This window comes from Pseudonaja textilis, chromosome 12 (assembly GCF_049901715.1).
Source record: "Pseudonaja textilis isolate UNSWEBS1 chromosome 12, rPseTex1.2, whole genome shotgun sequence".
Taxonomy (NCBI): Eukaryota; Metazoa; Chordata; class Lepidosauria; order Squamata; family Elapidae; genus Pseudonaja; species Pseudonaja textilis.
Window position 1 is genome coordinate 19,660,710 of NC_142001.1, and position 14,196 is coordinate 19,674,905.

General features: G+C 44.6%; 1 protein-coding gene across 5 annotated transcripts in view; it reads left to right on the forward strand.

The window, feature by feature from the left end:
* Nucleotides 1-13,809, forward strand: part of FGF13 (fibroblast growth factor 13) — a 107,328-nt gene extending 93,519 nt beyond the window's left edge. For all 5 annotated transcript variants that reach the window (XM_026716611.2, XM_026716613.2, XM_087941190.1 and 2 more), the window contains 2 exons: nt 11,818-12,016; nt 12,550-13,809. In XM_026716611.2, the coding sequence (XP_026572396.1) occupies nt 11,818-12,016; nt 12,550-12,686 (336 nt within the window). In that variant the 3' untranslated portion in view covers nt 12,687-13,809. The remainder of the gene's footprint in view (nt 1-11,817; nt 12,017-12,549) is intronic.
* Nucleotides 13,810-14,196: the final 387 nt, after the last annotated feature.

The following is a 14,196-nucleotide window of genomic DNA, read 5'->3' on the forward strand; positions in this document are numbered from 1 at the left end:
TTCCATTCCCTTCCCTTCTTTTCTATTCTATTCTTTTTTTCTTATGCTCTATCACAATACCTCTTAACAGCTGACAGGTAAACAATAAAATACCCTATGGACCCTAGTTAGTATAGTTGTGAAGATTGTGTGTTGCCTCGCCACCCTATGTCAACAGCAGCTATCCATCAGTACAGAGGACTAGCAACACAGACGTTGTTGTGCTTCATGCCATTCCCTTGAGTCGACTAAAAAAAAAAGTATACCCATGACACAGAAAGTAATTGCCAACGCTGAAAATTCCCCATTGTCCCCTTACTTGACTTCAGTTTTACTAATCAGTGTAAAAGCCAAGGGAAAATCAAGAATGCTTCTACTCACATTTGGAGATAGAAGAGATTTGCCTCCTCTTGGCTGTGGATAGGTAGACTACAACTCTCTTAACTCCCAGTTGGGATGGCCCACTGGGAGAGGGGAGGGGAAATGCAAAATGTTGGGGCAACATAGTTGTAGAAAGAGCTGACTGGGAGGAAATTGAGATCGATGAGACCCAGGAGGCTTACAGGAAGAGAAAGACCAAAAGAGAAGAAAGGAAAATGTTCTAAAATGCAGTTGGACTCCAGGAAATGCTACTCAATGCATCTTGTTGTTCCCCGTCCCCCCGTTTTGATGTGCGGCAAGAGAAGTTGCTAAAAGGGCTTTTAGAGAACCTCCCCCTCCCTCAAGCGACCCAACTGAGTGGTTGACTTGTGTTCCCTTTCACCATTGAGTAATTTTGTGATGGCAGGGAGGGATTAATTCTGCTGCTGTTTAGAAGTATCACCACAACATTTCTTTGAGGGTGGACTTGGTGGGGGCAGTGGGGAGAGAAAGAATCTCTTCTTCTTTCTTCCTTCCTTCTTCCCTCTCCTCCTCCTTCTCCTCCTCTTCTTCTCCCTTCCTCCTCCTCCTCCTCTTCTTTCTCTTCCTCCTCCTCTCCTTCTCCTCTCCTTCTCCCCGCTTCCTCCTCTTCCTCCTCCTCCTCTCCTTCTCCTTTTCTTCCTTTCCTTCTCCTCCTCCTCCTCCTTTCCTTCTCCCATCCTCCTCCTCCTCTTCCTCCTGCTCCTTCTCTCCTTCTCCTCCTCCTCTCCTTCTCCTCCTCCTTCTCCTCCTCTCCTCCTCCTCTTCCTCCTCCCCCTGCTCCACCTCCTCCTCCTCCTCCTTCTCTTCTGGTGAGATTGATATCCATCCAGCTAAGACATCTTCAGTTTAATATAGGCAGCTGAGTGGCACAAATTTATACCGTCTGAAATGTCATCAAGTGTTGTAACACAAATACAAACAGAACCCTGTTTTTCTCCTCCTCCTCTGGCTCTTCTTCCTCCTTCTCCAAATTCTTTTCCAGTTCTGCTTTTTAATCGAAGAATATTTTTAAAAGGGTTTGGAAGAATGAGAAAAATGCAGAACATATAGCCGATGTAAAGAAAAAAAGTAGATTTTCTTTTTTCGCTTCTGTTCTAGCTCCGTGACTCACCAGCTCACAACTAATGGGCTGGAGATTACAAGTCAACTCCGGTTCCATTCAAGCTGAACTTCTAACTTCTCTGGTCACCACGATGTAGCAGCAATAAGAGAGATTGTCACTGCCTTATTTGGAATATTTTTTTTTCTCACTTCCTCGTTGCTGTTTCCTGGCAGTATTCCCATCCAAGTCAAGGTCACACCAAGATTTGTTAGAAAGAAATCAGAGAAGGAATATAGTCTTTAATGTATAGAATGTCATACCACGAGAAGCGGGAGGCTTACCGCAGCTCGGATTCTTTTCAATGGCTTCATCTATCAAAGTCCATCAGAGAGGAGTCATCATTCCATCTTTTGGAAAGTGATGGGGAGGCTTACAAGTTTAACATCAGGCTAGCCTAGAGAAAATGAGAGGAAGGGGGGGGAAAATGGGGTTGATCCAAGGATGGGAATCCTGGATGGAAGTTTTGTTGGGAAAAAAATAATTGCGGCTTCAGAAAAATCCGCCTACCAGGCTTTTGCAGGCTTGGAGAAAGTTTGATGAAATGGACTAATGAATATATCCCTGTGATGTGACAAGCTCTGGATGCAGATTGATTCATAACTTCAGTTGTTGCCAACGTCTAAGAGATTGAAACAGGAGGGAGGAAGGGAGACGGAAGGTGCCTGAATGGAAAAACCTCTGAATTTTGTGTGTGTCTCTGAATTTAAGTGAGTTTGTGAACTGTGTTCAAGGATGGCTGATGAGTTTGCCCTGGGTTGCCGTTCCTTGTTTTGCATTCCCGTTTTAAGTTCTGCGGGCTTTACGTATTTCTTATTTGCTATCTTATTGAGATCTTTTTTATCGTGTTCATTAAGAATGTTCAACGAAAGATTAAAAACGAACAAGAACGGGAAAGAAACAGGAGAAAAAAACAAAGGAGATGCCAAAAGGACAGAGAGGAAAAAAATAGAAAGAAATACCTTCTGATTTTTTTATAGCAATTATAAGAACAAATGCAAAATTACTTCTTACTTGGTGCTTATAAAAATAATCTTTCTTAACATCCAAGACTCTTATTACTGTTGGTTATATCTTTGCTTTTTTTAGCCATAGTTGTTTTATTTCTGTTTGTGGGGTTTTTTTTCTAGTTTGTGATTTTTTTCCGTCAATTCTTTCTCATCTGTTGTGTTTGGTTGTCCATTATCCAGATGTCTTTCTTATCAACACTTGTTAAGACTGGGGTGTGATGTGACAGGTACATGTTGGTTTGAATTCCCCAAACCCAGAGCACCTTAACTTCTTCATTTTCAGTTCCTGTGTCTATTTTGTGGTTCCACCCGTTCTTGCTTGTACACAAATGGTGTTTTGGGCAGACATTGCAATGCACCATTGTTGCTACTTTGTCACGCCGTTGCTTGTAGTCAGTCTGCAATCTTCTGTTACAACAGCTCACCAGGGGATTCACTGTTTCTACAGCTTCTTTGCAGAAGGGGCATTTGTGGTTGTCTTAACTCTGCCATTGTAGGCATTTGTTCTTCTTTTTTTCCAGTATTTTTATTAAGGATTTTCCAACAGTATTACTTTTCCAATATTACTTTTGTTTCTATTATCTAACTAGGTGTACCAGGTGTCCCAGACCAAATAATACTCTGATTCAACTCTACCTTTGAACTCTAGAGTAAGCCTGACCATTTCCACACAGTCCAAACTCTTTTTTTATCACTATCCCCTCAGGTGGTATCTTATCCTGTTTCAGTACTGTGCATTCTAGCCATAGTTGCTACATGTAAGATGATATATTTGTCCTTTTTTGGTATATTCTCCTCTTATTTTTCCCAGTAAAAAAAAAAAAAGTTATGGTCTACATTCAATTTTTTTTGTTGTTATTTACTCTAACCACTTTTTAATTCTACTCCAATATCTCTTGGCTTCTGGGCATGTCCACCACATATGGAAAAAGATACCCCAGTTGCTTTTGCATTTTCAACATTCTGGGCAGTCGGAATCAGCCCTTTTGTGACGTTCTTCGATGTTCCTACGCTTAGCCATTGCCACGTCTTGTCATTAGCTGTACACATGAGGTGAAATCAGAAATACCAGTTCTTTAATGGATGTTGGCCTTCAGATTCTTCCCAAGAACTAATCTGGTGTCAAATTCTTCCTAGCAACTTAGGATGTTCTAATGTATCAGTATAATATATGTGCAAATCCAAGCAGCTTGGCATTTTGTGATGAGGATGAGGATGATTCTTACATGATGTTTGCAGAAAAGAAGCTCTGCCAGGAGGTTATTCCCCCCGCCCTTTTCTGCTGCCAGCGTATTCTGAGAATTTCAAGTTGCGTCCCTTCCCCCGCTTGCTGTTCTTGTTACTCATTCAGAACAGGAAATGAAAAGCAAAGGCCCCGCTTCAAATTAATCAATCACTCTTCCAACCCTTCCTGTTGTCACTCCAAGACTGAAGACCTCGTGGGCTTTGCAATGGTTCCTCCAAAACAAGAAACCCGCATAAGGGCAAACCAAGATTCCTCAATGGGAGAGAACAGACCCACATTTGGGGTTCTAGATGCACCCTTATTTTTCTGCTGCTGCTGCTGCTGCTGAGAGTTGGTTTCGGAGAAGTGGGCTCATTAAGATGGATAATTGAGATAATGTGAGATGAATTGCTGCCCGATGCAACATAGCTTTTTTGCAAGGCGGGGGGTGGGTCTGATTAGAAGGTGGTGTGTTTGAGGGGTGGGGGGCAGGGGTGAAATCAGGGCACCTCCTCTCTTTTAAAATGAGATGGCTTTGGCTAGCCTTTCCTAACTGGATCCTTTCCAGGTTTCTTGGCCAATTCCCTTCATTCCACATGTCTCAAAGTCAATCGGAGTTGTGAGAATTTGGACAATATTTTTCAATCTCAGCAGCTAAGGGGTATGGACTTCAACTCCCAGAATTCCCCAGCCACCAAGGTATGGATTTCAACTCCCAGAATTCTCTATCCAACATGCTTGACGAGGTGTGGACTTCCAACTCCCAGAATTCCCCAGCCAATATGTTGAAGTCCACACCTCTTAAGGTTGTGGAAGTTGAGAAAGACAGAGCTACAGGAAGTTCCTTCTGTAATGGGGAAGCTTTGAATTATCTCACATGGATTTTTGTTTTACTTCCAAGGAAAATACCTTGCACAATTTTTTGGTCAGCTTTGTTTTTTCCCCAGGAAAAGACCATTTCTGCCAAAGCTTCACAGCTGGAAATTTTGAGTAGTTCGGAGAAGCGGCCAATACCGCCTCTGATTGGCCCCACCAACCGCATCTATTCTCTGCCTCCTGAGTCCCAGCTGATCGGATGGGCCTTCTTTTTGTTGCCCTGCCAAGGAGAATGGAGCTGGAAAGCAGGCTAGTGGGGTGGGAAGGGGATGGGATTTTGCAGTAACCTTCCCCCAGGAGTGGGGAGGGAATGGGGATTTTGCAGTATCCTTCCCCTGCCACACCCACCAAGCCACGCCATGCCCACCAAGCCATACCCACAGAACCAGTAGTAAAAAAAAATTGAATCCCACCACTGGTACCGCTACTACTTCTTGGCTGGAGGCGGCTTAAAAAGAGATCTTGAACGTTCATTCACCCCTGTGATTTTATAACTGCACCTTGGCACTTGGGGTGAGGAGAAGAGCAAGTCAGAAAGGTAGTTTTTCATCTCGAGAAAGCCTTAATTTAATAATGCTGACTGGCTCAATTAGATAGGGAGGGGGGGGGAGAGAGAAAAGCTCAGATTTTTATATTTTCAAATGACATCCTATCGATCTGCTTTCCTCCCTCGGTTGGCATGTCTGCGTCTCCTCGCCATTTAATCTTGTTTGCCTGAAATGCCGCTTTGGTTGCCACAGTCCAATTTAAATAACAAATTCTCCCTTTCCCGGGCATTTATTATTGTTATTTGTTCCTTCGCCTGCTGTACCTGTGGCGATCCTAACAACGGTCGCCTGCCAAACTTATAATTTAGCACGCGGAAATCAAATGATGAAACAAGCGAGACGGTGATTAAGGCAGGAGACAGAAGAATATGGTGGGATGGAGTTAACCAGACAGAGGCTGACAGTCTGGGGTGGGGAAGGAGAAAATCCACACGCCTGTTTTGCTGGGCGGGGTTAGGAAACAGGTGAAAATGTGGTTATTCCATCAAGTTGCTGGGGAGCTGGACTGTTCTGGCAACCCCTCGTGTACAGATTGTTTTCAAATTGACTTGCATGGGGCTTTAATCCCAATTGCATATTGGGGCACAGAGTCCATCGAAGGGAACAGTGGAAGGAAGGAAGGAAGGAAGGAAGGAAGGAAGGAAGGAAGGAAGGAAGGAAGGAAGGAAGGAAGGAAGGAAGGAAGGAAGGAAGGGAAGGAGGGGAGGAAAGGAAAGAAATCAAGGAAGGAAGGAAGGAAGGAAGGAAGGAAGGAAGGAAGGAAGGAAGGAAGGAAGGAAGGAAGGGAAGGAGGGGAGGAAAGGAAAGAAATCAAGGAAGGAAGGAAGGAAGGAAGGAAGGAAGGAAGGAAGGAAGGAAGGAAGGAAGGGAGGAAGGAAGGGAGGGAAGGGAAGGAGGGGAGGAAAGGAAAGAAATCAAGGAAGGAAGGAAGGAAGGAAGGAAGGAAGGAAGGAAGGAAGGAAGGAAGGAAGGAAGGAAGGAAGGAAGGAAGGAAGCGAAGGAGGGGAGGAAAGGAAAGAAATCAAGGAAGGAAGGAAGGAAATTAAGGAGGGAGGGAGGAAAGGAGAGATGGAGAGAGGAAGGAAGGGAAAGAAGGAAAGAAGGAAGAAATCAAGGAAGGAAGGAAATCAAGGAAGGAAAGGAAAAAAGGAAGAAAATCAAGGGAGGGAGAGAGAGAGGAAGGAAAGGAAGGAAGGAAGGAATCAAAGGGAAGGAAATCAAGCAAGGAAGGAGGAAGAGAGGGAAGGAAGGAAGGAAATCAAGGAAGGGGAGGAAGAGAGGATTTTTTCTGCTTTCTCAAAGTATTAAATAGTCCTTTTTCCCTCAGAATCTGCTAATCACTTCTTTAACTTCCAACTGGGCCAATGGGCCTCAGCCATCTTACTGCAAAGTCTCTGCGCTGAATCCCAGCTGTGAGCCGCGATTGTCCAGGCCCGTTGTTTGGAATAGAACCGAACAAATGAAATTAAAATATCACCGAGACAAAGACAGGCCTAATTTTTAAAAGGAGAATCTTATAGATTGCCGTGTAATGGCCCGTGAAATAAGAAAGGGCTCCTTCAATTAATAGTTTTGGTGTCTTGTGGTTTGCAATCCTAAAGAGAAAGAGAGTTTACAGATCTTGTTTAGCATGTGTTCAAGTCCAAGAGGGATCCTTGATCTTTACTCTTGATTCCAGTGTTGGGATTCAAAAATTTTTTACTACCGGTTCTATGGGTGTGGCTTGGTGGGCGTGGTGTGACAGGTGTGGCTTGGTGGGCGTGGCAGGGGAAGGTTATTGCAAAATCCCCCTTCCCTCCCCACCCCACTCACCTGCTTTCCAGCTCCGTTCTCCTGTGCAGGGCAACCAAAGAAGACCCAGCCAATCAGCTGGGACTCGGGAGGCGGAGAATAGATGGGGGCGGAGCCAGTCAGAGGTGGGATTTACTGGTTGTTGAAACTACTCAACATTTCCTCTACCAGTTCTACAGAACTGGTCAGAACCTGCTGAATACCTCCTCTACTTGGTTTGGACCTTGGATGAGAACTTACTCAAAATTTCAGACAATTCTGACAGACAAGAATACAATTTTTTTTTTAAAAAAAGAAAGAAAATCTTGGACAAAAGAGAATAACAAAACATTTCTTTGCTGCTGCGATGTTGATTAAGACTAGGAGTCCGGTTCAGTTCAAAGATTTTAATTTTTTTTTGCAAGAAAATAGGATTTTTGAGATGACAGAAGATTGCCAAGGAAAATGGAAGGAAAATGAACATCCAAGCCAGGGTATTATCTTATTGTCTTTCATTTTTGATGATTTAAAACTGATCATTTTTCCCTCTTACTGACTGCTGCATACGTATTATCACATCTTAACTTTCTGTTTGTGTTGCCTCTTCTATTGTTCATTTTTCCTGGCTGCTAATCTCCACTTCTTCGTGTGAGCTTATCTACCACACTTTTTATTTAATTTAGGATTGATCACTTTGGAGGGGAGACGGGAGAATGGAACGTTTGGCGGTTTTGTTGCCGTAGGAAATTAACCTATTCCTCATTAACCTCGCAGCTTTGTTACGGTTCTGTCAAAAGCATTACTCAATGTTGTGACATTTTAAATTAAAGCTCTTGTCTGATTTCTGATGAATAAAAAGCTAGGCGCCTGGGTTAACAAGCCATGTGAACCGTAGAAGAGACGAGCCACATTGGGTTTTTCCAAAGAGGTTGGGAAGGCAACCAGGTACCCTTGAAGAAATCGGGGTGGTTTTTTTTTTAAAGGAGATTTCCCCAGGCTGGGATGTGGGAGCGAGCGGATACTCCTGATCCAGATTAGCCCCCTTTGCAAACTTTCAAGCCAGAGTGACCTACCTCCTTTTTTACAGATCAACACAATTGGAAGGGACCTTGTAGGTCATGTAGTCCAACCCCCCACCCAAGCAAGAGACCCTACACTATTTCTGATAGCTGGCAGTCAGTCTCTTCTTGAAAGCTTCCAGGGATGAAGCTCCCACAATTTCCAAGGGCAACTTCTCTTCCATGGGAAGATTGCTCTCACAGTCAGAAAATTCCTCCTTATTTCTAGGTTGAGTCTCTCCTTGATCAGTTTCCATCCATTGTTCCTTGTCTGGACTTCAGGTACTTTGGAGAATAGCTTAACCCCTTCCTCCTCTCTGTGGCAGCCCCTCCAATATTGGAAGGCTGCTCTCCTGTCTCCCCTGGTCCTTCTCTTCCCCAGACTAGCCAGGCCCGTTTCCTGCAACCATTCGTCGTATGTTTGAGCTTCCAGTCCCCTCATCATCCTGGTTGCTTTTGAAGGCTTAATTATCAGCGGGCTCATTTTTCAAAGGTATCCGACATCAAGGCCATTACCTTTTCCTAGGAGACATCTTCATTGTTGCCCAATGTTTGTATTTATCTAATTTGATATGGCAAAAATCAAATATGGTGAGGCAAAAGGAACCTTCCAAGAATCTTTCCTTAATCCTCTTTTTCCAATCTTGCTTTTAATTCATCTGCTTTCTTTCCAATGTTTGTTGGCTTGTTCAAGCAGGAAGTCTAAGGCTTTCCAACCATTTCTAAAAGGAGTTCTGGTGGCACAGTGGTTAGAAGGCAGTATTACAAGGCTAACTCTGCCTGAAGTCTGAGGTTCGATCTTGACCGGCTCAAGGTTGAGTCAGCCTTCCGTCCTTCCGAGGTCAATAAAACGAGGACCCAGATTGTTGGGGGCAAGTGGATGACTTTGCAAACCACTTAGAGAGGGCTGGAAAGCACTGTATAAGTCGGAGTGTTAGTGCTAAGTGGGAAGGAAGGAAGGAAGGAAGGAAGGAAGGAAGGAGTGCAGGAAGCCGATGAGGCCACGCCCACCCAGCAACTGAGCAGAGAACCCTTTCCTAAATTTTTTGAAGGCCATTCCTGCCCAGGATTGTATATATCCTCAGGTAGTTTTGCATTCAAGCATCTGTCTTCTGGGCATGAATGAAACTCAGAAGGACGCCCATCTACAGAAACGGTTCTTGGGGCCGAAATTGTTGCAAGGAACCCTCCGAAGGAATTGGCTTGATGACAGCAGAGTGGCTGGGCTCCTAATTTGAACATCCATCTTTGAATGCAGCAAGTTGTGCAGTCCCTAAACACAGCAAATTACTGTACTGAAGCTATAATCACCTTCTCCACACACTCCAGGGTTCTCTTTTAGTGCTCTTAATTGGATGATGAGCTCCATGGTGTCCCATCTCCTTCCCACCACTTTACTTCAATGCGTGGTGTTTTTTTTTCTGTTGTTGTGGTGGGGGGTTTGCGACTTGAAGAATACCGCCGTTGGCTCCTTATGCTGTGTCTTAAAGAAATATCTACCTGCAAGCATGTGAAATATATGCACATCCACGGCAGACTATGCATATATAAATCCCAAGGCAGAATCAATCCGACTAGTCAACATTCCGTATTCATCCTCTTCTTTTAATATCCCCATAATCCTTTGTGGGTAACTGAACAGAGTGTTTGAAGGACCAGATGCTCTTCCTGTCACCAGTGCGGCGTTTTGTTCTGCAAATATATTCTCGGTGACTTCAGAAGTACTTGTCTCGCGAAACCTTTTCCATGGAGGTTCTTCTAAACGTATGACAGGAGCCGTTTCCAGTTAAGACCAGGGGTGGGCTTCAAAAATTTCGGCGATGTGTTCTCTGCCCGGTTGCTGGGTGGGTGTGGCCATGGTGGGCGTGGCCTAGACCCTTGATGGGGAACCTATGGCATGTGTGCCACAGGTGGCACACAGAGCCATTTGTGCAGTCACGCGAGCCCCAGCCAAACTTACCTGCACTGCACTTCCGTTATTTCTGGAGGGCCGTTTTTCGGCTCCTGAGGCTGCAGAGGCTTCCCTCGAGCCTCCAGGAGGATGAAAATGGGCCTCAAACGGGCCCAAAATCAGCTGGGAGGTGCACGCATGCGCAGTGCAGGTAAGGGGGCAGGGCGAGGATGTTGCGTGCATGTGCACAGGGGGAGTGAAGCGCATTGCATTATGGGAGCCAGCACACACAGACATGCTATCGTACTTTTGGCAACCACAACAAAAAATATTTGCCATCACTGGCCTAGATGGCCTCCTGCACCACAGTGCAGGGGGGGCCCTTTCTGCATTCCCCAAACTCCGGAAGCTTTGTTCGAGCCTCCAGGAGGGCAAAATGGCCTCCCTGGGCTCCTTTGGAAGCCGGAAACAGGCCCATTTCCGGCCTTCCCAGAATTTATGGGTGGCCCCTTTCCCCCCCCCTCCCTGAGCCTCTGTGCAGGCCCTGCACTTACCAAAATGGGCTGTGTGAAGACTCCGGGGAGGGGTGGAGTGGGCATGGCCAGACAGTGATAGGATTTGGTGGTTTTCCAAACCAGCCATAACTGGCGAATCCGTAGCAGACCACCCTTGGTTACGACCGTTTCCCGCAGGAACCTGGCGCTTCCTAAAGACCCATGGTGTAAAATAAATCACAGTTCCACTGATGTTGGCTTCCCAATCACCGTCGCAAGCTTTCAAAAGAACCCAGGTCTGCAGCAGTCCAGATAAGAAGGCGTAAATAAATAATAGCAATGTAATGAGGTAGCTGCTCAGTGTTGCGTTAGCCTGAGCCACTTGGTAAAAGAGCATTTACTCTCAACGGCCGTCCTTTGATCTTAATTTCTCCCCACCCACCCACCCGTACTAAACCCCTCTCTCCCCCCAGTCTCCATTCAGGGCTCTGCTCGATCGTGATGGAGTAACAAAAATTCACCTTCCAGATCGATATTTCTTCACTTCAGACGTTGTGGTGGCCTGGAGAGGCAGTGGCCCATCTGCTCCCAAACTACATTACGGCGGAAGGAAACCAGAGCAGGGAGGGGGCAGAGGCCAGCAAAATATGAAATCATTTCTGCATTAACAGATGGGACGTTGTGCAAATATTGATTTTTTTCTTTTCTTTCTTTCTTTCTTTCTTTCTTTCTTTCTTTCTTTCTTTCTTTCTTTCTCTCTCTCTTTCTTTCTTTCTTTCTTTCTCTCTTTCTCTCTCTTTCTTCTCTCTCTCTTTCTTTCTTTCTTTCTTCTCTCTCTCTCTCTTTCTTTCTTTCTTTCTTTCCTTCCTTCCTTCCTTCTTCTTTCTTTCTTTCTTTCCTTCCTTCCTTCCTTTCTTTCTTTCTTTCTTTCTTTCTTTCTTTCCTTCCTTCCTTCCTTCTTTCTTTCTTTCTTTCTTTCTTTCTTTCTTTCCTTCCTTCTTTCTTTCTTTCTTTCTTTCTCTCTCTCTCTCTCTTTCTTTCTCTCTCTCTTTCTTTCTTTCTTTTCTCTCTCTCTCTCTCTCTTTCTTTCTTTCTTTCTTTCCTTCCTTCCTTCTTTCTTTCTTTCTTTCCTTCCTTCCTTCTTTCTTTCTTTCCTTCTTTCCTTCCTTCCTTCCTTCCTTCCTTCTTTCTTTCTTTCTTTCTTTCTTTCTTTCTTTCTTTCCTTCCTTCCTTCCTTCTTTCTTTCTTTCTTTCTTTCCTTCCTTCCTTCTTTCTCTCTTTCTTTCTTTCCTTCCTTCCTTCCTTCCTTCCTTCTTTCTTTCTTTCTTTCTTTCTTTCTTCCTTCCTTCCTTCCTTCCTTCTTTCTTTCTTTCTTTCTTTCTTTCTTTCTTTCTTTCTTTCTTTCTTTCTTTCTTTCTCTCTTTCTTTCCTCCTCCTCCTCCCCCTGTCCCCCCTTTCCCTGCAGGAGCACTTCACACCGGAATGCAAGTTCAAAGAATCCGTTTTCGAAAACTATTACGTCACGTATTCTTCCATGATCTACCGGCAGATGCAATCGGGAAGAGGTTGGTACTTGGGCCTCAACAAAGAAGGCGAGGTCATGAAAGGGAACCATGTGAAGAAAAACAAGCCCGCTGCACATTTTCTTCCCAAACCGCTAAAAGGTAACACCCTTTGCAGAGCCGCTGGGGGTTTGCAGGGCTTTCGGGAGACCCCCTAGCTGAGATTCTGTGAAATTTGGAGAACCCGCAAATCCCACTCCTGGCTGGCCCCGCCCACCCGGCCCCTCCCTTCCCAGGAGTCCCCACGTGGCCTGTTTTGGATGCAGGTAAGTGTAGGGCACGCACAGAGACTCAAGGAGGGCAAAAAAAGCGGGCCTCCCGGAAGTTTGGAAGGGCCGGAAATGGGCCCGTTTCCAATTTTTAGAGAGCCTCCGGAGCGCGGGGAGGGCGAAGATGCCCCTCCCCCATGGTGCAGGAGACTGGCTAGGCCACGCCCACCCAGCAACTGGCAGAGAACCCCTTGCTGGTTGAGGAACAATCTCCTGGAAGTCAGTTCCTGGATCAACTTAGAAACCTAGACTCATGGGGGAGGTTGGAAGGGATCTCTCTGAAGATCTTCTAGCCCAAGATCCTGTTCAAGTAGGAGATCCATCTGTGATTCTTCTCTGACTTTCCTTTCTCCTCCTTCCAACCAGTGGCCATGTACAAAGAACCTTCCCTCCACGACCTTACTGAATTCTCACGGTCTGGTAGTGGTACCCCAACGAAAAGCAGAAGCGTCTCCGGAGCTTTGAATGGCGGCAAATCTATGAGCCAAAACGAATCCACGTAGCCGGGACGGTGAAAGGAAGAGGCGGAGGAGGAGGAGCATCAGTGGAACTTTTGAACCTCTAGGATCTGCCGTGGAATCCTTATTTTTGCGAAACCTACCGTTCAGCCCTTCCCGACAAAGCCAACAAACTGGGATAGGCCTCTCGGGCCTTTTATCAGCTACTTTGGACTTTCCGGAGGTCCCCAAATCATTCATACATGATTCGTGTCGAAGGAAAGATTGATTTCACTTCTGTCCCCATTGGTATAAAATGCGCTTGTGCAAACATGGGCCTAGCCAGGCAAACATGAAGCTATGACCTCACATTGAGCCTGCCGTTACTTCTTATCTTCACCGAAGGTCTTGCGGAGAAAAAATTTAAAAAAAAAAATCCTGCAAAATTTAAAAACACCCTTGGCTTTCTAACTGAGACAGAAACCCTGTCAAAGATCTTTCTTTCTTTCTTTCTTTCTTTCTTTCTTTCTTTCTTTCTTTCTTTCTTTCTTTCTTTCTTTCTCTTTCCTTTGCTCTTTGAGGGAAATTTCAATATTTAGTGTTTTATATATGAATGGTTCGGAGTGGGGAAGTGGGACTCTGTATACCCTCTGCTTTTTTTTTTCCAGTTTGCCATTTTATATATCATAAAAGCTTGGTCAGGAAAAGAAATCTGAATATATCTCTCTCTCTTTTTTTTTTTGGCATTTTTGGGGAGGGATCGCTTCTCTGGAAGGCGCCTTGAGCTGTGTCTTTACAAGCAAAGCAAAATCCTGCTGATACGCTAGTGTAATCTTGAGGGAAAATAATCAATAAATCAGGTTTGGAGCTGGATTCGCAGTAAATCTCAGGCTCCAGCAAAATAAAAATAAAAAGTGTTCTTGTGATTTTAACACACACTGAGATATATACAGTTTTTTTTATATAGATTTGTAGTCATCCTTTCCAAGCCCTCATGCTATACCCCCAAGTCTGTAGGAACCGAGGTGAGTGTTAATTTCCCCCTCTGTGGAAAATATTATTTTTTAAAAAAAACAGTTCATCCCACAATGTAGATGTCCTTTTCTTTCTTTCTTTTTTCTCTCCTCCTCCTCTTCCCTCCACTCTTCTTTTAATTTTGTGTATCATATTTAAAACAAAAACGCAAAACCTGTGGACATACCTTCTTTTTTTCTAAAGACAGAAACTGTGGAACTAAAGTGACTTAACTCCATTTTTATAAAGGGAAACCATGACATCTTATTTGTAAACATCTTTCCTTTTTTTTGCTTCCCTGAAAATTTGGGTGGAGAGTTGAAGGTTTAAGCTGGGGAAAGCCTACTACTGCACGGAAAGGAATTGCAATCCAGCCTGTTGAGTTGATTGGGGTTGAAGGAAGTTAATCTCTCCTGGTCTTGCCTTGAGAGAGGAGAAGCTGTTAAGACAAGAAAGGATGGGGGTGGATTTCTAAAATCTGGCTGGAAATTGTGTAGATCTTGGTGGAAGAAGAAAAGGTACAAGCATCCATCTCAATATAGGAACCTTTTTGAATCCAATA